Source organism: Amia ocellicauda, chromosome 10 (genome assembly GCF_036373705.1).
Source record: "Amia ocellicauda isolate fAmiCal2 chromosome 10, fAmiCal2.hap1, whole genome shotgun sequence".
In the NCBI taxonomy this organism is placed as follows: domain Eukaryota; kingdom Metazoa; phylum Chordata; class Actinopteri; order Amiiformes; family Amiidae; genus Amia; species Amia ocellicauda.
Window position 1 is genome coordinate 22,289,730 of NC_089859.1, and position 23,681 is coordinate 22,313,410.

Genomic DNA, 23,681 nt, shown 5'->3' on the forward strand with positions numbered 1-23,681 from the left:
CTTACCGAAAATCCTGTCCCATATTATGAGAGTTCCTCCATAGTTCTTATCAATACAGTAAGGGTTTCGACCTGTGGAAGAAATGGGTATAAATTATGTTAAATGAGGAATCCCTGTTCTGGTCCGCAACATTCACAGTATTCTGGCACAGTGGAGGTCTGAGAGCAAAGCAGACATCGGTGCAAACACACACACACACACACAGGTCAAAAACCAAACACACAGACCAGTGGATTATTCCAGTCCTTACTATTAGTAGTATTAGTATTTGTGGTAATAGTAGTAGTAATATTCATAGTAGTATAACCACATTTACTTACCGTGATGAACTCTGTGGTGGCTCGGAGTATTCATCACCAGCTCCACTGGCCCAAGTTTACTAATGATCTAAAGAAAAATATTATGGGATGCATTCAAAATCTTCAGTACAAGATAAAAATAGAAAACTTTCAGCTGGGATAAGGCTGGGGCTCAAGCTTATCTATAGGGATAGGGTTTCAACAGGGCTAGGTTAAACATTAGGATTAAGATTAGGGTTAGAAGTAGGAGTATTCTTAGGGGTAGAAGCAGGATTAGTGTAAAGTATAGACATGTAGATATGTAGATATGATGTCATGTATCTGAGCGCACTGTCCCCGCTGCCCCTAAACAGCGTTGGTTCACGGCGTAGCGGCAGGAGTGGTGGGGATGTTCTGCGGTCACGCCAAGCCCGTGTCATTGTATGTATGTTTACAGTATCATCTTTTAAAAAGAATATATCATTTTCACAGATGAACTGCAGATGACACGTGATGACGCCCCACAGAGCCCTTCAGTGTGTTTGTGGTGAACTTCATTTAACCTATATGTAATTTGTGTGTTGCACTCACACCACAAGCAACAATACACGACTACAGTGGCTATAACCACTGTCTACTACAGCTATGTGGCCTTTTATTTCTTTATTTGTATGTATCATTTTTTCCCTTGTTAATTGATGTTTAAGATAAATTACAGTGAAGCATAAATAATGGCATACATTTTATTATCAATACTGTAATACTGCAATGGGTCAAAGAGGGGAGCTCGTGGCATCCACTTTCTCGAAGCAAGGAGTATAGAGCAGGTGGACTTCACTACCCAGCAGCTAAAGGAGGGAAGGGACCAGAGGAGACAGGTGTGGCCCCTTTCCCTACACTATAAAAGCAAGATGGATGAAAGAATAAGAAGTGCGAACAGTCAGGATAGGTTTGTGGAAAAAGCAACTTCCAACTGCACCAATTACCTTAAATGACCCGGGCTAACGACATTGCTTTGCGGATAAATGGAACACCTGCTTGTATGAAAACCCGGACCCTGAAAAACGACCCCTGCCAGCTCTACCGTGCCCGAGATTGCCCATTCCCTTTGGTACCATCAATGCAACTCCTGTCGGCAAACAGCTGTCCGACAAAAATCTATCTAGTAAATCCCCGGGTGAAGTTAATGGTCCACGCAGAGCTGGTTTTTGCTTATTTTTCGTCCGCACAAGGGCAGCCTCACTCAGAGGCCCAGCTGAGACACCGTCCTGCCCTGTGTTGCAATACACACACCCAAGTTCTAAAACTTCAGTGATGTCCAAAGTATGTTTTTAACACAAAATCAACAAATCAATCTATCAATGAAACATTTATTTTCTAAGTTGCAATCAAATTATTCATTAAAATGGGATCAATATTTCTATATTTTAGTTTCTGGTGATCTTTCAGCAAAAGAGGCTGCTGGGAAAATCAGAGCAAGAGTGCGATCTAAAGGACTATGGTGTAAGTCTTTGAAATCCACTGCAAACCTCGATTTATACCTAGCCAAGTGTTTTCTTATCTGATGAGGCAGTTCTCAACCCAAATAACCATGGAAAGATTGAGGTCGCCAAATTTCCAAAATAGAGACAGAAAGAACAATATTTATAGATTGGAAGTAAAACAGTCTTGAGAAAAGCGAGAGTGCCAAGATCATAAAGCTCTCAGCAGGGGGGAGATGGCTGATAATTTTGTCATACAAGCACAATCCGTAACACGTCACACCCCATTATTGAGCATAACGCTTTAAAATATTGTACTTAAAACAAAATAATGTAGAATGAAGCTTTCAATGCATTAAATGTTTTTGTATCCCAGCTCTACCAAAAATGGAAAGTGTGTACAAGGGAAAAACATTAGGAAGATTAATGCAGTTCAGATAGATTCCAAAATTAAATGTGCAAATTTATAATTTAGTCGTTTTTTATGGTCTATAGTGTGAAATAAATAACGTAATAAATCAAATGCGTTCATAAATACAAGTTGCATAGAAAAGACAAATGAATTATATTGAAGTTAATGCACACAATCTTATCTCCAACGGATCCATTTCTATTTAATGGTTTCTGGCTCCCATCGAATTGCAGTCAGTTTATTTGTCTTTGGTAACAATGAAAGAAAGAGTTTTGTCAGAATTTTCCTTCTCAATTGATGCCACATGTTGATTTTGGGGGTTTATAACTGTTACGATACAAAATGTGCTGTGATTTCCAACGTCTTTAATACTGTAAACCTGTTAAGTCAACCGGGATAAGGGCGTAAATAAATAAATAAATAAATACATACATACATAATAATAATAATAAATTTAGTTTTTTTTTCTCTGCTCATGGAATAGAGTTTGTTTTTGTTCCTTTTTAGATGGTCTGTCAATTGTCTTCTTTCTCCTGATGTTCCCTTCTCAGTTTTTTCTCATAATTGAAATAAAAAGGATGAGTATCCCGAGAGATGGCAATGGACAGTTTATGAACCACACTCCGAACTGCAATCATTAATAAATCACAGCGGTGGTGTGGAGAGGTACTTTACATCATCAAATATGTAAATTATTTACTAGTAGAAAAGCAGGTCCAAATACAGAAGGAAATATGATCAGGGTTTCTGTTTCTTAGCATTTCCCTGAACATTCGCCATCTCCGAAAAATTATAAAACTGATTCATAATAAAGTAATTTAATTTAGGCAATGCAACACAGAGATGTGTAAACTGTGTATTTGCTTTAGTTAAGAGCACCGGTGTTGTGGTAAAATAATAAGAGTCTACGTGGCACAGTGCTGCTTTCTTAGACATTTGTCACATTCGTCATATTTTGGGAAGGGTGTTAAAGAAACATTTATTTATTGATAAAGACCAAATCTCTACCTACAAGTATGTCATGAAACCTTTCGCACCATTTTCTTCTTGCTATTCCAGTGGCATTTAGTGTGGCAGACAGGGAAAACGTTGAATAATTACAGCGTGCAATAGACCTACCTATCCCAGCTTTTGCACCAGTAAACCCCAAGCATTGTTACACTATCCTGCTGACGGGACCACTTTGATTTTGGCACGCAGTAGTGCCCATGAGAAGTCGATATTCCAGGTCGAGATTTGGTCTAAAAAACAAAAACTCACCAGTTTCCTTTGGCAGCATTGATGTTCAGGTGTGTCCGTGTATTTACTGGATGTATACTCCTACACCTTAAACCATATCCTTGACTAAGCATTTTAACACTGCATTATTATTATTAATTATGCTATTAATCATTCAAAAATGTAATTGATTGCATTGACTAAATTTAGATAGAAAATGTAACAACCATATTTAGGAGCACACATTTGTCAGTTTTGAGACAACACAGAATAAAAGTGTTTTACAGTGTTACATAAAGACTGGTGAGGTTTTAAATTGCAAGTGTCTGTTTGCACCTTTCTTTCTAATTGGAAAAGCAAAGAAAGTACTGAATAAAGGTCCATACATCCATCATTTTCCAGGTTTACAGAAAAATAAAACTCATACGTTAAAGATAATGTCATTGATGACTAGAATGAGAAAAGTACGAGTTAAAATTACAATATTATCGCAGTACAAACTGAATTTTCTTCTGAGCCCCGTCTTTCTGCTTTACGATCGCACTGAGGTTTTCCTTGTGTGAAGACTAAAATCTGGCAACAGCTGAGTTTTATCTTGAATGAAACTAGGCATGCCATACTATATTTTGATTTTGGATTAAGCTAGAGTATCCCATGCCAATAAACCATTTGACATAAGAACAAGGTCTGTACAGAAAGTATAAATTACATCCTTTGAAAAAAATAATTAACGGTATGATTGATTTTACTTTTATATGTACAAACATTGCCAGCACTGTATATCTCACATCTTACCATTGATCAATGAGATGAAATCATAGTGCATGTGAGTTACGCACTAGGCACTACAATAGTACCACAATGCTGCTGTTCACACACACAATGTGGAATTATAGGATAAACATAATTAACAAACTCATCACAAGTTACAAAAGCATTTTGCAAAGTTGCCTTAAAGCAATTATCACACATTTATATATTTTAACAAGCATAACTCTCCCGCAAGCAGCTATGTCCAGAATCACAAGAGTTAGTGAGTGAGTCACCAACAAATTAAGAGAATATACATTAAAGCAAAGCGGTCATTCAATAGACACAACCAAATTATGTCATAGCATTGGACAATGACATTGGCACTGTGTGTCTTAGGACTTTAGTCACACATGAATATGAATTGAGATACAAGCCCCTATTCAGTCCATATCTTTGCTGTGTTTGTTTGTTTGTTAATACTGAAATACAGTTACTGGAAATTAAACCCTTCAAAATAATGAACCAATCATTTACCTCGGTGTGAATCCAAAACTGATAGAGGAGGTTGAACTGTACATGAACAGCAAACACTGACGGAGGAACAATGAGAGCCATCGGAAGATAGAAAACCTGAGGAAACAGACATCCAAGTAGTACGTTAAATTAAAGGAAATTATAATAAAAAGGTTGAGAATACACAGTATGAAGTCAGAATTGTGACTGGAAATCTAAAGGAAATAAGACTCAAAGATTCGGAATAATGTATCCGTTTGTGTGAAACAACAATTGTGTGAATGCCGTAATTGGCTGTACTCATAGTCCTGTTCACTTCCAAATCGGAGTGAAACCTCAGTTCAGTGAAGCTCCTATGAGTGCCACCGCAAGGTCTTACCCAAGATGTGAACTGCTGCGTCAGCGACTGTCTCAGAGCCGTGGACAGGTTGTAATACTCAGAGCTGTGATGCACCTGGTGGGCGGCCCACATGAAATTCACTTCTGTGGATATAAAGGGAAAGCTCATGAGATGCACAATAGAGGTTTAACTTACATACAATCCACTCGGGTCACAGACCTCGATTAACGCCGGTCTTCAACGGCTCGACCTAAAACAACAGTTTTCACACTGACAAACTACCATGAGGATTTTATTTGCTTAAACTGGTTACCTATACTTGATCTGAATACCGTAAATCACAGGGGTTGGACTCATTTGAACAACGGGAATATTATTTGTTGTACTGATACTCCATGTATTTTTTTTTTTTTTAAATGAACACATTCTCAACTCAAATATGGGGTGCCATGTTGTATATAATGGAACGTAGGTCATGTGATCATTTGAGATCATGTGACTTTGGAGTCTAGTCCCTCGTCCTCTCCAATCCCTTGTTTCACTAACCAGCCTCGTACACCACTCAAGGCGCTTTTAGGGCCCTGAATCTTCCTTATAGGAGTATGTGGAGATGGATGACTCCTTCTTAAAGTACTTGACTCTCACGCCCTACTCTTTGACAGGTTTGTCATACGCACACAGACTGTCATTTCGCCTCCTCCATGCTTCATGGTGGGCTGGAGAAAATCCTGTTTAAATCGTTCTGATGGATTTCTCTACACCATCGCACTTCCATCTGAGCCAAGCAAATTAAACTGGGATTCATCTGACCAAATAACAGTGCTGAGAGAAAAAAAAAAAGTATTTGGCTTCTGGGTGTATTTCTCGTTTTTGGCTGTACAGAAGAAGATATTTTTACGAGCAATGAGACTTCTGAATCTCTTCTCTTTCATTATATTATATTTGTGCCGATACCCTGAAAGCATATAGATTTTAACCAGCTCCCACAATATCTGTACAGAGAGCACTTTCTGGGGTGTATTGTCAGCTTTGTTTAGTTTTATCTGTTACTGCTTGCATGTGGACAGAGACGGCCGTAATTGAGTGGCACGAAACACATCACTGCCCGATATGAAGATTGTAAAGGAAAATTAGTTTGACCTGCACCTGTCCTCATTTTCTGAAGATGTATTTTGCGATTTTATTGCATGTACGACCTGTCAAATCAACTATTTCCGGTACAATAATTACACAGACGTTTAAACATGATTGCAATAGCTAGTTGGGTCCCAGCCATGTAACTGATTTGATGAACAGTAACAAGTAATGTGTAATGTTAAATTCCCTGTGGGTAGAGTCTTTTGTCCGTGAATCTGAGGATTTACAAACAACATACATTGTCCAAGTGGTGAAGAATGATGATATAGCTGCTTAACCATATCTTAAACTGCTAGGGAAAAAACAAAACCAAAGAACAACAACAAAACAACTTTATTTTCAATTTGGGTGAACTGTGACTTTGCCGACCATAAATCAAGGCAATTAAACCCTATTTACAGCTCGTAAGCCCACGGTAAGTAAGCAGTAGTTTATGTTTTTTATGTGTGTTGTGCAACATGCAACATTAATCTTGGGATTTGCTTCGGATTTTGGAATTAATATCCATCTGAACATGCTTGTTAAGTTTCACAGGCCCCTCAAAGTCATATCCGGACCACACATTTCACTGTGCACTTTGGCAAAACAAACCTCTTGGCTTCAGTGAAAAGGAACTAAGCTCCTTCTCCAGCCTGACCACAAAATCCTTGTAGGTTATCTTTTGTGAAACGTGACCTGAGAATCTGAAGGCCTTTTTTCCAGCCTGTTCCCTTTCACACAGGCGTTGTGTGGTTTCTCTTAGAAAGATATATTGTGCCGATGTATGTGCTCGGAAATCACAAGGTTAGTTTCAGGGTGACATTCAGTATCACACCTGAATGGCAAAGGTGAGGTTTGATGCCTTATATTGAAGTTATATTGTATACTATTAACACACCACAGGTCAATACAGAAGAGAGATGTGTTGCTATCCTACTCTTTCAGTGTGGTCCTCTTTCTGGTGCCAATTTTCTAACAGCAATTGGATGGTGAGATTTATTTTATTTTATTTTTACAAAATTTGGCAGCTCCTGCATTTTAGAATAACAGCTGGAAGCCTCCACTTTTAATTCTGCTTCTTTGAGCTTATTTAGATGGCTGAGGGGTGCCGTATTTTCTTCATAATGAGAGTAACTTTGTTTTAAACCAAACGACAACAATAACAATATATAACAGTTATTCAGAAATGTTTCACCCCAATGAGCGTTACAATCTGAACGTTTACAAATTCTCCGTGACTTTTGCAATTATTTACAAAGTGATTGCATTACAAGAGCTGGCAACTGTGATGTATGAAAGACATTTGATCAAAGCGTAGCAATGAGGTTTAATTTAATTCCTGAAAACACGTGGCGTCCAGTAACTTGACATTCTGTTTCAAACCCACAAACAAATACAAGTTGTTAGTAATTAGACCGTAGTAGATTTCACTATAGAGTCAATATGCATATTGTATTGGCTTGCAGGTGCTAAAGCGCATTCAGTCTTAATACATAATCTGATGACAAAACCTAAATACACCTGACATGGGCACTTAAAAGGGGCAGGTTAAAGACCCGTCTTCTTGATTATTTTGAGTAAAACAACATCCTAAAAGTCAATGAACTGCAGCTGCACAAATTTTGCATACATCAGTGTCGGCCAGAGCTGCCAAACTCATGATTTTTGAGATTGATCCCAAATTCAACATCTGTCACAGTTTATGTGACGTGCTCGTGTAATTGTCAGATGCAGTCAATTTGCAGTCCATACTAATTTAAATATGTTCAGTGCATCTGCAGCATCAATTCTATAGCAATGATCTTTAACGAGCAATTTTCGTACTACTGTAATTCATGAGAAGGGGATCGTGCTCAAACCGATGTAGTGACAACTGCTTCTTATGGTTGGAATGATTGTTTCATAGAACTATTTTTGGGCTGTAGCTCATGATGTTATTATTACAGATAGAGCATTCATAATTACGTAGAGTAAAGAACAGATTTTGCATGAAATAATAGCTCTAGGGGATACCCCTGATTTGACCTCTCAAGCACATCTGCGCACACAACTAAAAATATATATTTATGACCACATGCTGAAATATTGAACTTGACATGACTTACCCCTCCTAATCTCTCAACGCGCTGCTTATTTTCCAAATCTTCCAATCCATCAAGATCTGAATCCAAACTATAAGGCTGTTAGTTATGGAAAGTCTGGACTACGATGAATGGCAATGCAAGTATTTGTCCCTGCCATAATCGGAGTGTACATTTGATAAGAGTTTGTCCTCATTTACCAAAACCCACCATTAAGCAACAATAGGTGACAATGATTGTGTTTATTAATGATTTGTCACAGGCAGGTTGACATTTGGTCGCAACAAATGTCGAAAAAGTCGTCTAATCCAAACCAAAGCCCCCCAAAATAATAATTTTAGATGTTCTTAAAGTAAAAGAGAAAAAAAAAGGTCTACTGCAGAGTTACATTTATAGATCAGGGTCTCCTGAGACCAGAGCCATCATGAAGTCATTTTAAAGGAGCTCTTCTCTCCTAATCTACCCTCAGTGTATTTGTAAATTCTTAATGACGTGCCATCTCTAATGTTCGTGTAACTTTCACAGTAATAAGCATATTAAACCCAATCTGAAAGCCGCAGTAGAAATAAAAAGTCCTCAGAAGCCAAGAAAATTACTCTCTTGTGTTAAAGCACAACACAAATGAAGAATGTCAGCAACTTGCACTTTTAATACGGCCAATGTAAAATGAATCCATGCAACACAACCCTGTCTGTGAAATTATATTATCACAAACTTATCAAAGATTGAATTGCATTTGTTTTCTTGATTTCTTTATTGTAGCAGCAGTTTGTGGCGAGCACTCTCTTGGGTTCCTCTGCTGAATCTCAGGAAGTATTAAAAGAGAGGTACCTTCTCCCCCAACACTGACTCCAGTTAGACAGTGTAGTATTAGGGAACGAGATCTCAGCAGTGTATCATGATTCAAAACAGACAGAAAAGACAGCAGCATAATTGTGCCCATGTACTCCTGGTATCAATTAAATATCAGCACCAGCTGGTTCACTCTGATAACCTTTGAAATCCCACTGACTGGGTCTACGCTACCTTGGCAGTGTTAGTCTCAACCTCCAAGGTTCAGATCATAGATAAACTCCGGCTTGTCTGGGCCAGGTGGAAACAGGGGACACATACTATGATACTGTGGAAGAAATAAAGGATAAAAAAGACATAGGAATCTAAAATGGCTTCTGTGACCCGAGTCGCAAATGTCTGGGGGGTGGGGGGGGCAAAAAACCTTGAATATAGTAAGCAGCACTGAAAAACCATGAAGATTTAATGTGTTTCTTTGAATGGCTTTCATGTAGGCTTTCACATTTCCACTTGTCAAAATGGGACATGGATGAAATAACCGCACAGTTGAAAGTCCTTCAGAGATAATTCAGCCATTGTCTGATTCCACAATCCCTTTTTCACTTTCTCCGCGGCTCCTCGCCAAGATTGATGCCTCGTGTCATTGGTAGGAAGTATGAACTGCTAAGCTTCATTGCAATCCATGTCCTTATCCACCAGCTCCACAGGACACCACATACTTTGGCAGCCGATATTCAGATGGGAAGCTCTTTAATGATGAGAATGAATACCACGGAAACCCTTTCCCACAAAGAAGAAAAGCTGAAATCTGCAGATTTTGAAGCTGCGTCCATGTAGATATACAGGACTACTGGCACATATGACACATGATGGACACGTCTCTGGGTGATTAAAAATAGTCTAGAAAAATAAGCATTTTTTGGTGGAACTCCATTTTTCTTTCCATCGAGTTGTCTTTTGATCATAAAGTATTATATTGTTATGATGTAGTCTATTCATATATTTGTGGTCACAGATATCTGAGATGCACACAGCGTTATATAATGCCAAATAAAATATGCATTTTAACATAAGGACCACAAAAAGGTAAAAGGCCAGAGTGAAACTTTAGTCACAGCAAGCTGGCCGGTGCCTGGGGTGTCTCACAAGCTGTGAGTCTGACAGAAGTGAGTTAATCCCGTGACAAGCACTGTTGAAAAATTACACTGGTGAACTTACAGCTTTAAAGACTTAAAAATCAAAAAAACAACTGCAAATCACAGTTTAACAAAAGTCCTTACATTACACTTGGAAATATTTAACACTATACACAAAATATTATCAGAAAAGTAAATGTTTAATTAAACTATACTTTGTAAAAATCACCCTTATGATTTTCTCCTCCCTTTGATAATTTGGGCACATCCTGCCTTGTGTGAGTGTTACAATCAAGCGCCTTGCTATGTGGAGCATATGTCTTCTTCATGGTTTGTGTTGACTTGTAGGTCAAGAACCAAGAGAGGCATTTATCTTGCAAACAAGTTGCTGACATTCTTCATTTGTGTTGTGCTTTAACACAAGAGAGTAATTTTCTTGGCTTCTGAGGACTTTTTATTTCTACTGCGGCTTTCAGAAACGTCTGTGTTTTATTAACTGCAAAATAAAGATAAAACTAAATAAAAATTAGTGTATAAATAAAAAATAAATAAATAAATGTTGTTTTGACGATTAATTGCAGGTACAAGGGTTGTAATGCGAATTACCTTTTAACGTGTTTAATTGCTTCATTTCAGAAACGCATAATCAATACTTTTTTGTAAACTGATTTGCACTATTGTTAGTTTTGGGTTTGTAAGACAGTGACTAATATCTGCATAGATTAACTCAGCTTTGTCTAGTAACAGGCACGATGACAAGTCTAAGATTGGGTAGAAATAAATCTCCTTTTCACTAATATGAAAATCAGTTTAGCTAAACCTGAATCCGTTTCTACATTTCTGTCAGATACTAAATTCAGGGATGTTACATGATCATGTGCAGTCGTTTGAACCCCAGATGTATGGCTTCCCTGCACAAGAGACGTTTCAACTTCAACAAATCTGAAGTCGTACAATACCATTATGAGTTGTGACTGAGGAAAAAAAGAACTCTGGAGAAATCCTGTCTTATAAGACTTAAATAAAATTCTGAGCTAAAAATTGTTCAGACTCATCAACTTCTATTTTTACCTAATAGTTTTGTTGTTTTGTTTTTGAACTACATAGTAATGAATTAAGTTTTTAAGATGATACTGTTAAAACAGGGGTCTCCTAATCTCATGGCAAAACACAACACAAAACTGTACAAATAACCAGAGTAGAAGAAATGTGGTGCATTCATGGCGCAGTCTCAATGAGGCACTGATTTGCAATCTGCTGAGTGACTGGACGCCACGTCACTCATATTATCAATGGGGTGTAAAAACGTTTGGTATTTCGAACATGAGGTCTTCATATGAAGTGCCAAGTTAAACAACCGCCACAGCCGAGGACACTGGACAAACTATATTCTGTCATCACACTACTTCATGTTGTCTCCACTGCCCTGCCAGAACGATCTGATTATGAATTAAAGGCAGACCTTCTTGGCTCTTTGTTTCAGAAAATTACTTTTTAAACATTTTCTTTGAGTGCAAGTGTCCCTCAGCCTCGGTTTCTGAAGACTGAAAAGTTTTCGTTATCAGAGGGTGGTGGAAAGCCAAGACAAATTTGATGGGAACAGTATAAAAATTAGAAAATGACGTGTTAATGTCTATGATGATAAATAATAATAGAAAAATTTCAACAGTCATTTGGAGAAACAGCCTATAGCTCTGATGTCAGTTTGAAATCCCTTACATGTAGCAATGTCACAACGTTGTGCAACAGTTAACTAGGTCCTACTGCACTATCCACTTACAACATAGTGAATGCTGATCTTTGTTCAAACAGAATTTCGTTACATGCTTATGTCTATAGGATTAATTACAATTTAAACTGAGAAAAAGTACACAATCATGACGCATATCGACCCAAACCACTCGGAAACTCTCTATTAAAGATCTTATTTTAAGTAGGGTTTATGTGAAGCAACAAGATGACTTAATCGCTTGTGCATCTCATTCTTTATTCACAGAAGCGAGGCTTTATTGTAACATTGCCGCCGCAAACTAACGGCCAATTTGCTTGGTCTAAGTTAAGAGAACCTTTTTCCATTTCCTGCGCACGATGTAAAAACTTCATAACTCGAGCCTTGCCGATTTCTCTGATACTCAGCACCTCAACTAACAAGAAGCCGAGTGTGCTGTAAATTAAGAGCCCTCAAAGATTTCCTTTAAACAAACACAGCACACGGGGGCAGTAGTATTCTAGCCTGCTGGAGCCGAGCATGTGAGATCACCCTGCTCCCACAGTGAGACGCACAAAAGCCCTCATTTAAGACAGCAGAACGCAAACAGAGCGAGCCGCAGCCATGCCTCGCAGTCTTGGCTATTGTGAATATTATGACAGCGTCCCTGAGGCAATCCTCACATGTACAGTACAGAGACTTCACATCCTGGCTCTTTTGATTCTTTTGTACGCCCTCCAACCTGCGTGGCCAGGAACTTCCAGTCAAGAGGAAGATTTATGAAGGCCCCACCAACAAGGTTAACCTTGCTTTATCACCAGAGGATTTCTTCTTAAAACAATAACATCCATCCAGGCGTCCGCAGGGATCCCTCGTCTTGGATTGACGCTATCTGTTTGCCTTAACAACTGGTCCACTCGGCAGCCCCAGAGGTCTGTAGGGGACGTCCATCAGCCGCTCTCAGACTCAATAACCCTGACCTCCTGAGACGATCAACTTCTCGTCAGTCGGACTCACGCATCAGTCACGGCATGGTCAGAAGTCTGCCGAGAGAATTTCTGCCCCACTACTGTATTTTAAGGTGTATGTAACCCATAAAATTATGTAGCTGACAATATCAACTTTCTGATGAATAAACAAAAGGAAATCTAAAGTAAAAAGTCATTGTGAACAGAGATTAGGGGTGTGATTTAGAATTTTGCAGTCAGTAACTTGAAAATAGCAATGTTTTCCTACAGAGAAAAGAACCCAAAAACTTCGGATGCACAAACAGACACACAGTTACAGTCACTGGATGAAATTTGGGATGGGGTGGGGGGGGGGGGCGGCGTTTACAGTAAGCTGTGAGTGGCACTTCATTCATAACATTCAACTGCATTTTTAATTAAGAAAACTGACTAATATACAATGCTTATGTAATTAACCTGAGACACTTATTGGCTGCTAAACACTTCCTGTGACAGTCAGTGGCACCTGTGTACTTTTAAGTGTATATAATCAATGAGAAAGGGATAACATATTAATAAGCATAATAACTATATTAGGAGGTTTGTACTGTTGCCATTTTATTATTTGTTAGTCCGTTTGTTTTCCGTTCTTTTGCCTGCAGCTGCAGAACAGAACAGTGGTCAACTTTGTATCGCTTTTCAACATTCTCGGACATGAACTGTGACAGAGGTTGGATGTATAAAACTAAGTTGAGTAAAATCCTCCAAGACCCACTCTGAATTGTCAGGGTAAAAGCTTGGGTTGAGTCTAAAACATATTCCAAGTGTAAGGAAATAAGTCAAATGTATCTCAACATGTATGAGATAGAGCATGTCAGTGGCTGTGATTCAGCTTGAAAATATGCAGCAGGCGTTAAGAGCTTCTGGCTTTTGGTTTACGCGGTTCTCTTGCAGAAGTGGGTTAATGGTGCATTAATGATGATTTTTCAGTGGTATGTTTGTTTATGTTTTCAATAAAATCTCCAAGAGACATGGAATGAATGGACTTCTTCCTAACTGAGCAATAATGGGATGCGAAGAAGGGAATAGAACTGTGGCCTTATACAATTGTTTGCAATTTTAGTAATTTCGCAAAATCCTTTTCGGGACTTGTTATGTTTGATACAGCTAATACCATCCAAATCTGAATGACCATAAAAACACTCTAAACCGTGAGATCATAAGGCAAGTAAGCCATATAATATTCCCCATGGCACTTTATTACCTACTCATTTATTATAAGTTAAATTGTGTTTGTAAGGGTAACTTTCGCCCTCTGCCAAATTCCTATTAGTTATCAATTTTGCATGGTACAAAAACCATGACTTTAAAACAATAACTCACTCTGCTTTGACTCATTTAATAATAGTCTCAATTTGGGTTGTGCTTTTAATAGCAACAGAGAAACGTTCTTAGCATTTCCACTGATCAACATTTATACATTTGCCACTGGTTAATAAAGTCAACAGACAAAAACAAACAAACAAACAATTTCACTACTTTTAAGAATATCAACAAAGGAAAGGAGAGAGGATGACAGCTACTTTTTGGGGAATGAATTATGGCAGGAGTTTTTAGTCACTTAGTCACTTTAGTCACGGTAGAAATGACTGACCATAAGCCAACAACCCCTCTCCTCCGGAAGTGTGTCTTAGAGTCGTTAAAAACAGAAATAAACACGGGCTCCTGGCTATTGTCTCAGAGAAGGACGGGATGTCTTACAGCACTGTGGCATTTCTCTGTAATGCATCTTTGATTGGGAAGGAAGAGCTGGGTCCCACTTCCAAAGGGATCCGTTTCCCAGAGGCACCAATCCAAATACTACGAAGTTCGGTATGGTGCCATTTTCTATGCCGGTACGGCTTGTAGAACGAGCTCACTGACAGATAACCAATCTGTTGGCTTTGACGGATTCTTAAATTATAATGACCAGTTACGTTTCACTAGTACTAGAATTCTCACTCGTCCATATTTGTTTACACTATGTTTACAATGCAGTAATAACTAAAATTAACATATTTATATACATTTTATGTCAAAACAAAATTGGCAGGTTTACATATGGCCACCAGGCAAGTGGTGCACAACACTAATGTGTATTTGGTAACATACAGGCTAAATCAAGCAGCCATTTGAATCATACCATTGCAATCGAAGAACTATGCTTAATTATTCTTCTCAGACTGTACTGGAATGTTTTTTTTTCTCCTGAAACCTGTATAAGTAGGGAAATAAACAAAGTCTAAATAGCACCACATTCTCCTGGCATCAGCAGGAAGGATGCAATAACTTCCTTCTAGAGAAATTGCATTAGCATGTCACTACGTTTTGCTTCGGATCCCATTCCGACTCCGTTTTATCTGCAGTTCAGAGAGCCGAGCGGTTGGAAAACAGGCAGGGTTTCAAGAATATGTGGCACGTTGGCAGGACGAGAGACGGGATGGCAGAAACGAAATGCACGGAGGCTGGAAAAGTGAGGGGTGCTGCTGGAAAATAAAGCAGTGACTGGAAAAAATGCAGAGTGAATGAAAAAGACAAGGGCATGGGAAACACAGAATCAGAGCTGGAAAAAGGCTGCTGGTACAAAAAAGGCAGGAATGGTCATTAAAACACAGCACAGCCACAGTGCTTCACATAGACTAGAGTGACTGTAAACTCATACCAATCTGATAATACAATTAGGAATAAATACGGGCAAATGAAATGAGTAAGTATGTATCACAGACTAAAGCAAAGAGATTTAAATTAATAAATAATTTGTTAATTAACAAAAAAAAAGTACTTTTCTGTATTTATGGTAGTATTTTCATGGATATCCTCAGTGGGCAGTGTAATCCAGGGTTCATTTTCTTTGATTTCAGAATCTGATACGCCATTCTCCACCAATTTCATACTGAAATAAATATGTATCAATAAGTAAATTACCTCCTACCAGGTGTGGAAGTAGCCCTAATGGGAGGGCAGGCTATGGTTACTAAAAATAAAATATAATGAACAGTTTTGCAGTCATATCTTCATAAATTATGCATGGTCTCATTGGATGAATCTCATAATCTTTCATAATCTTTCTGTCTCCTTGGGGGCGGGGGGGACTGGTAATAAAATCTCTTAACAAACATAACTTTGCACTTTATTCGAGGTAAGTGCTGATTGCATGTGTATCTCTCAAGATAGCAATAATAAGCTAAAGAGACGGGAGGAATCAGAGAGAGAAAAAAACCTGCTGTTCAGGATGCCTCCTGCTAAGAGACAGTTAACATGTTTACTATTTACAACTTCCTCACTGAAAGCACAGGTAGGACCACTAGCTCTCATAAACCGTAATGGAACACATCTGGACAGAGAACATCTGGAGAGGCATCATAAGTCATCGTTTCCTTTTCTAAAGCCAAGAGAGTTGTGCATATTTTGAGCCGAGGCCTCTCCCCACTGGGCTGTGTTCACTTACAAATTAGATCAACCAGTAATCATTTGTCACTAGGATTTTTTTTTCATGAGGTCGAGTCTTACTTCACCTTTGACAGAAGTTATTAAGGAACGTCAAAAAAGATATATAAAGTCTAGGCAGGAATACAAAGATTTAGGAAAGTGTTCCTCTTTAATAAAAAAATAAATGTTGCTCTGTGTCTTCTGGAATGATATTTAGATTCTTGTTCACTCCAAAATGATTAAACGTCACTTAAAATAGCATCGTGTTTTGTTTGGAACTAATTTCTTCCATCTGTTACTTTGATGTCATGTAACTTATTTATTTTCTATTGAATTTTAGTTGATTTTCAGTTTCAAAAAAGATCATTGAAATGATTGCATCTAAGCGATTTTCAGCAGAGAAGGGATTTGCCAAAAGTAGATTTATAATAATATAAGCACAGTGCGAACGACTCAAAACATTTCACAACATAAAACATATCCACCAGGATTGTGTTCTATATTACAGGGCAAATCAAGGAAAATATGTAGTAATATTTTTTCCTTTCTGATTACATATATTTGTTCTTATTTTTCTTATTGAATGTGCTGTACATAATATGAGGCACACAATGTTGATTCAAGAAAAAACGAATTAACGTTTTTGTTTTATTGGTTCCTTCTTAGAATGGAGGACTAACATAATTTATGATTAATTCATCTGTGAATGGGTGTAACACTTCCTTTTAAACGTATGTATATTATGTCTACTTAAGGAAATCTTGAGAAGGTTAAATAAATCAGATACTTTAAGAAGACTCTCAGAAAACAAATGAAAGAAGTATGATTACACTCCACGTGCATATAATGTATTAATCCACACACAGCAAGGTTCAAAAGGTTATGTGAAACACAACACTATTCTAAAAAAAAAGAAAAGTCAAGGGAAACAAGAAAACTCTGATGGTCTAACATTGCATTTCATAGTAGAATGTGCATTTTACTACATTATAGGCTCTCAGATACTGTAAAAAGATGTATTCGATACACTATGGTTTTTAGATCGCTTTCTGGAAAAGATGGTGACAGCGGTGTTTATTTATGAAAATAATGTGCAGTATATAATTGTTAATGCGGCTTGCTGTCAGAAAGTCAGTGTCAAGAACTGGTGATGTAAAGTAATAAACATAGATGCCCCAGTAAATCATCGCAACCCTGGCGCACTACGACACTGTGGAAAAATAGAAATCACGAAAAAAAAATTTTTAGTAGGCAAAGGTAATTAAAAATATTAGAAATGTGTTTCCACTAACAACCCTACTGTGCTGGAGCTCAGCTTGTTGTTTATCCACTATAATTTTTCCAGAAATTAAATATTTATGTATTTTTGCTGGCAAATTATTGTTTTAAGAACATTGCACAGCATCTGTTTGCAAATCTCTAACTTTTCTACTTTTTTTAAGTCATTTTTATTATTTAACATATTCTGTATAGTAAGGCATTACTGGTCATTGACACCTGGTGGTAATCTAGCCAGAAAACGAGCTGGGAGTTTGGTGCCCAATTCGAGAAACATGTACTGTGCTGACCTGGAGAAAACACAGGTGAGACACCACAGGATTGAGATGTTGTCAAAGTATAGCTGTAGTTCAGCTCCAATAAGGATGTGCAAATCAATGCATTATTAAAAACAGGTATGAATCGAATACCGTGTGAGAGACGATGGAGCCAGTAGTATCCAAAGTCCACTCCCAGGAAGGCCAGCCACCAGGTCCAGGGGCAGTCCCAGGGCAGCTCCATCAGCCTGCAGTTGTTCCAGATGTAAATGTAACTGGACAGCTCCAAACTTCTTACTATGAGACTGAAAAACAGTGTGTTTGCATTTATCACTGGGGAAACAGGAGGGAAACGCTTTCATTATTACGTTGAGTAAACCTTGTTAGCTCCTGGGGGATGACGTGACAAGGACTGCTCTTGAGATATAAGTTTCTGTTCTTCACAGAATTATTAGTGTTATGTATTAGTTGAATTTATTCAGTGTGCTACATTGTTCCAGAATTTAGAAATCTGAATAGACAGGATAGCAACCATAATATCAACACGTGTGCGCGTGTATTCTGCCTAATCCTTAAAATGTTACTGTAAGCATTTACGGCATGAGGAACTGGTGTGTGAAGTATAATTTCTCCTAGGACTGTTTCACCTTCATATGAGTAAGCATGGAAATAAGAGACTTATTACACAAAAGCCATTTGCAAATAGACATAAACATAATGCATTATATATATTATATATATATAAAAGAAATGCTCAGCAAGTGGATTTGAAATCTAAGCCGTTTCCTGCACAGATGCAAAGCTCGGAAAAGAGCCTCAGTTTAAAAGCTAGTTAGAAAGCAAGTATAGATTAAAACTGACAGAGCCCCGACTGACAGAGAGCAGATCTTTACAACAAGCCCCACATTAGCTTCACTTTTGTTTATTGAGAAAACATAAAGGTGTCCTTCAAACATTTCAGACAAACTGATTTGGGCATCCTTAAAGAATCTCCCCCCCACCCATATGGCTTCTTGACTCCGGCCATTCTGTCCTACACCCTATATTCACCATCAGTGTCTTGAGCACCCATACCTTTAGGTGTGCTCTTCTACATACAAAACCTATTTTTCAGCTAGAAATGTCTCTCTATAAACTCTCTAACTTTGCATTAGCACTTATTGGGAGTGAATTTATCATCAAAAAAAGCAATACTTTTTCAGATAAACAATACCATAAACCGAAGAGGAAAGACCCTTCTACTGGATATTATGAATACACATGGTCAGAAAACACACATGCTACACTTATTTTAAAATACCAATACAGTCTTCATGAAGTACAGCCAATGAATATTATTCTTGCAAACTTTTCGACCCTCCCTTCATTGAGGAAAAAGGCAAAAAATAACAAAAAAGCTTAATCTAATTCGTCTAAGTGTCACAATCTCAGCTAATGCTGTATCTGAGAAGAAGAAAAATGTCAATGTGAGGCACACACGTGATGCAGCCAATTAAAACAAAGGCACCAAGGGATCGCCTTGACGACTTTCAAAACACACTGTATCAGGAAGACGTCCAGCACTAATACGGCTGCAGTGTGTTGCATTGAATTCTGACACCCTGATAATTTGTGGAAAAAATATCCCCAGGCATGTATTGGGTTCGTTTCTATTTTTCTAGTATTACTGTATATCCCCCTGGTGGATTGAGAGTACTTACTGTGGAAGCCTGGACAGCATCCCCGCCGACACAGACGCGAGCCCGTCGTTGATTCTCAGGCCAGGGTCTCCATTTTTAGCCCAGCTCACCAAAACCTCCAGCAGCAACATTCCTACGAAGAACGGTGTTGCCTACATCGGATACAGAGACCGATTAACGTTTTTTTTTCTCTTGTGGGTAGATCTGAGGGTGAGGTCTTTAGAGTCTATAAATATTCCTCCTTTATAAAAGCAAATAGCAGCTGAATTTCAGTTTTTCATATTTTCACATGGCTCTCTACACTCAGTTTGTTCTTGCAGAATCCGCCCCACAGTCTTCTGGAAATACACCATATAACTGGAGTAAAATAGTGTTGTTTTTAAAACCAATGGATTGTGTATACTTTTCATTTATTAGTGATCTGCGAGATTTACAGATGTCTCCATAAATATGACTACCTGTATGTGTGTGTTAACGCACCCACACGAATGCACACAAGCACAAACAGATTAAATAACAACATTGTCATAAAAAGGCTGAGGAGTGATACACTAGTTTACTCCAAACATAGATACACACACACACACATAGTAGCAACATTGTGTTGTGAAAATTGTCAAGAGACTATTGAATAGTATTGAATAAATCAGTTTCTTGGACTGAGGTTCTGCGTGGTAAATTACAACATTTGTTGAGCAGATGTTTTTGTTTTCCTTGTAAAGGGGCTTTTCAGCAGGTTGGGACATGCAGTGAGCCGAGATCTGAAACTCAGTATGAAAAGAGTACAATTAAATAGTTAGACTAGCTCTTTAATTCTCACATTGAAAGATATTTAATATATGATATAATCTCCTTGTAAAAACATGAGTTTAAACTCTAAATGTTAATTACAAAGTATTTAAACTATGTAAGGGCATATAAAACCAACTTTACTATAATTAGTAGTAGTAATGGTGATGATAATAATACTTTCAGTCATCACCAAGTCCCCTTATTTATCCCATATTCTTATCATAGCACATAAAGAGTTAAATAGGAGCAATGTTGCATATGTTTAGGAGGGCACTGCCTGAATAGTCTCACTCAACATTTTGCAATTTATTGTAATTAAATTAAAAGACAAAGGAAATGGGATTATTTCATTTCAACATGTGATCTTTCAGTGTATGTATCTGGACCAGAATGATATTGATAAATATTGGATAATATGAAACAAAACTCAAAGACGTGTGCGTCATTACACCAGACTTGGAATTGAATTAAGACACTTTAATGCCCTGCTGTTAATTTCAGCTTCACTCTGAGGGTTAAGAGTTTATAGGAGCTCGTTAAAGTGTTTACTGTGCAATAACAAACACATGCATTGACTTAAAGCAAGCTAACTCACACCATGTCTTTAATTCTGTAATATATGTTTTATATTTTCAAGATTTTTAGGATATGAATGGGTTCTTCAATATTCAGTGTACAAGTGTACAGAAGGCCTATTTCACTAATTTACATGTCTTTAATTTTTGATTTTCTTTATAAAGATGCAGTTTTGCACGATGTCTGGGATACAGTAGAAACTCAGAGGAGCATGAAAGACCTGTGGCTTTATTAACTTCAAACACCATAAATGTGAATCTTATTAAAAACTATTAAACTGTTTTTATAGCTAGATAATTGCAAACATAATTTGACATTCACAACATATTCTAACAACAATTTGGCATGGGAACCTTTTTTGTCAACAAATACGTTTAATAAAACTATGGGAGTATATTATCGTAAACCAGGTTCACATCAAGTTATAAAAAAAATAACATATATATATATATATATATATATATATATATATATATATAATGACTAGTAACTAAGTGGAAAGACATTTGAATCAAGTAAATAGACAGCAAGGAGACTACAAGTCATGTGGATGAGACAAGCAATCCTGTTCTTGGCACAATCCTAATAGCATTCTTGGCACCAAATTGTGTGTTAGGCAGTCCGAGGAATATTTTTACAGGGGTGCTTCATATGCAGATTCATCATGGTCCAAACCCTATAACTGACCAGTGATGCACCATTTCAGTCTAAGTGTGGTGTGAGTTGGAAACCATTTCCAATACAAGTACTGTCCTCCTCGGAGCACAAGATCCTGGGCTCAGGCAGACAGAAGTCCCTATTGAACATTCATCACACACTGCTACTGTGTCAGAGTTGAAAATGGGACCTCGGTAAAAAAAAGCAAACCAAGAAAATTGAAAACTGCCCCACTGGGCATGTGTGTGGTATCCTACATGAATCCTTGCTACATCGGTCCCTGTAAATCAATAAATCAAACTTCACCGCACTCTCTCATACGGTCTCTGTGCAAGACATGGGTTCCTGTCCCACAGAGCAAGACTGCTGTTCTTCATCAACGCAAGCTGCAAGCACATCGTCACACACAGGGCATTGGCAGTGGCACCAAAACCAAAAGACATTCATAAACCCCATTCATGTATTACAATTTCTCTAAATAATATCCACAGTGAAAAGGTGTTTTTTTAACTAGACTTGGGCGTCTGTTCATTTAAGTGTTATCTCTGTAGGTGATCACACCAAACTGTAAGGGTCATAATACTGCATTTATCTTTCTGTATCAAAGTTGAAACTCTAGTAGTCAATAGTAGTGTAAGTACGGTAATAAAAATGATTTAGTATATTATGATAAATACGGTAACTTTTGTAAAATAAAGAAAATAAAACTACCAGATGTTTTCAGTCCTACTGCTTTTAAGTTGTTCGATACCTGTAAACTTTTAAATTAAATACACTCGCAAACACTACACATATTTCCCAATGGGACGATATTTAAAACACGTCTTAGTGCAAAACTGGGAGATCGGAGCTGTTTACTTGCATTCACAAAAGGCAGTGTGTTATGTAAGGAACCGACATGGCAAATGCGCAAGGCAGCTCTCAGTCTCACCTGCTGGACGTATTGTGGGACCTGCTCTTCATGCCGGAAACAGGTTTCATTGGGGCTCATCAGGTAGAACATCATACGGATCCCCTGAGAGATGGAAACGGTGGATCTGTCTTCCCCCAGCGCCATTGTGCAGATACTTGTGATCAATTGTTTGTATCTGAGCGCGGCTGGTACTTCTTGTGTTGCGAGCTGCGTGCATTTGGCTACAATGTACACATCCTACTGCGGGATTAGTAGGTCAAAGTTTTCAGTGTAACCACAGGTCATTCATACAGTTACACTTGGAAATCGGCTACTTGATTGATCTATGTTTTACTTGTGCAGTTCACTCCCCCTTGACGTCACACCGTAAATTAATTAATTTGGGGAACAGAGCCCGTATTATGCCTGTGCCTCGGATGGTAACGTTCGAGAATGTGGGCAAAGTTCGTTAAAACATATTAAAGAATACATCTCATCTTTTGATGCAGGGTCTACATCCAGCGACACATTGTAATGCAGTCATTGGCGTTTTATAAGTAAAATATAAGATTATTATTATGCGTGTTGTTGTTGTATAGCTAAAGCGCAGCCTGTATTATTCCCAGTGCCATAACTAGGTGAGATCTGATCTGTAACCTCAGTGCAGGTGCTGGGTCTCGGCTCACCTTTGATTTCAGACTCAGCTGGACCATTTCCCTCCAGCTGCTGGAGCATATAGTTCCAGCCACTCCAGTCAAAAGAAAAATAATAAAAGCTTTAAATGGGTAAATCAGCTGTCAGTCACACTAAGACCCTGGCTCTGTGCCACCTGAATGGATGGTGCCTGGTTCCTGTTATAAAAGCATTCTTTACTCTCAGGTCATTATAACAACAGCAACTGCAACCAGTAGGCCCCCACAAAGGCAGATTGTGCAGAATTTGCTGGTGAAGTTGTTGTGTGTTATTTGATCAAAGGAGCCGTCCAAAATGTCATTTATATAAGGAGATCAAAATGTTGGCCTTCAAAATAGAAAAGAGCTGCCCACAAATACTTTAAACCTATATATAATTAGGTAGATATACATTGAACAGGTCTTGGATTTTTCACACATGGCTTTTTTTCTCTTCACCAGACGAAACGCAAGACCGTATCTTGGAAACACACCAAAGTGTCTGTGAAAACTGAGAAATTCAATACAGGCATTTTGAGGGCAATGCAGAGGTTTTTTTTATTTTATTTAATTCTCCTTCTCCTGAACTTTGTATCTTTTAAATTCAAAATATTTTAAATCTGCATTATATAGACA

At 38.0% G+C, this 23,681-nt stretch overlaps 1 protein-coding gene across 2 annotated transcripts in view; it reads right to left on the reverse strand.

The window, feature by feature from the left end:
* Positions 1-22,847, reverse strand: part of agmo (alkylglycerol monooxygenase) — a 41,966-nt gene extending 19,119 nt beyond the window's left edge. The window contains exons 1-7 of one of the 2 annotated variants that reach the window (XM_066715543.1): positions 22,414-22,847; positions 19,479-19,609; positions 17,932-18,083; positions 5,035-5,138; positions 4,677-4,772; positions 321-387; positions 6-71 (exon numbers count right to left, since the gene is read on the reverse strand). In XM_066715543.1, the coding sequence (XP_066571640.1) occupies positions 6-71; positions 321-387; positions 4,677-4,772; positions 5,035-5,138; positions 17,932-18,083; positions 19,479-19,609; positions 22,414-22,539 (742 nt within the window). In that variant the 5' untranslated portion in view covers positions 22,540-22,847. The remainder of the gene's footprint in view (positions 1-5; positions 72-320; positions 388-4,676; positions 4,773-5,034; positions 5,139-17,931; positions 18,084-19,478; positions 19,610-22,413) is intronic. The other variant, XM_066715542.1, reaches the window with a different exon arrangement.
* Positions 22,848-23,681: the final 834 nt, after the last annotated feature.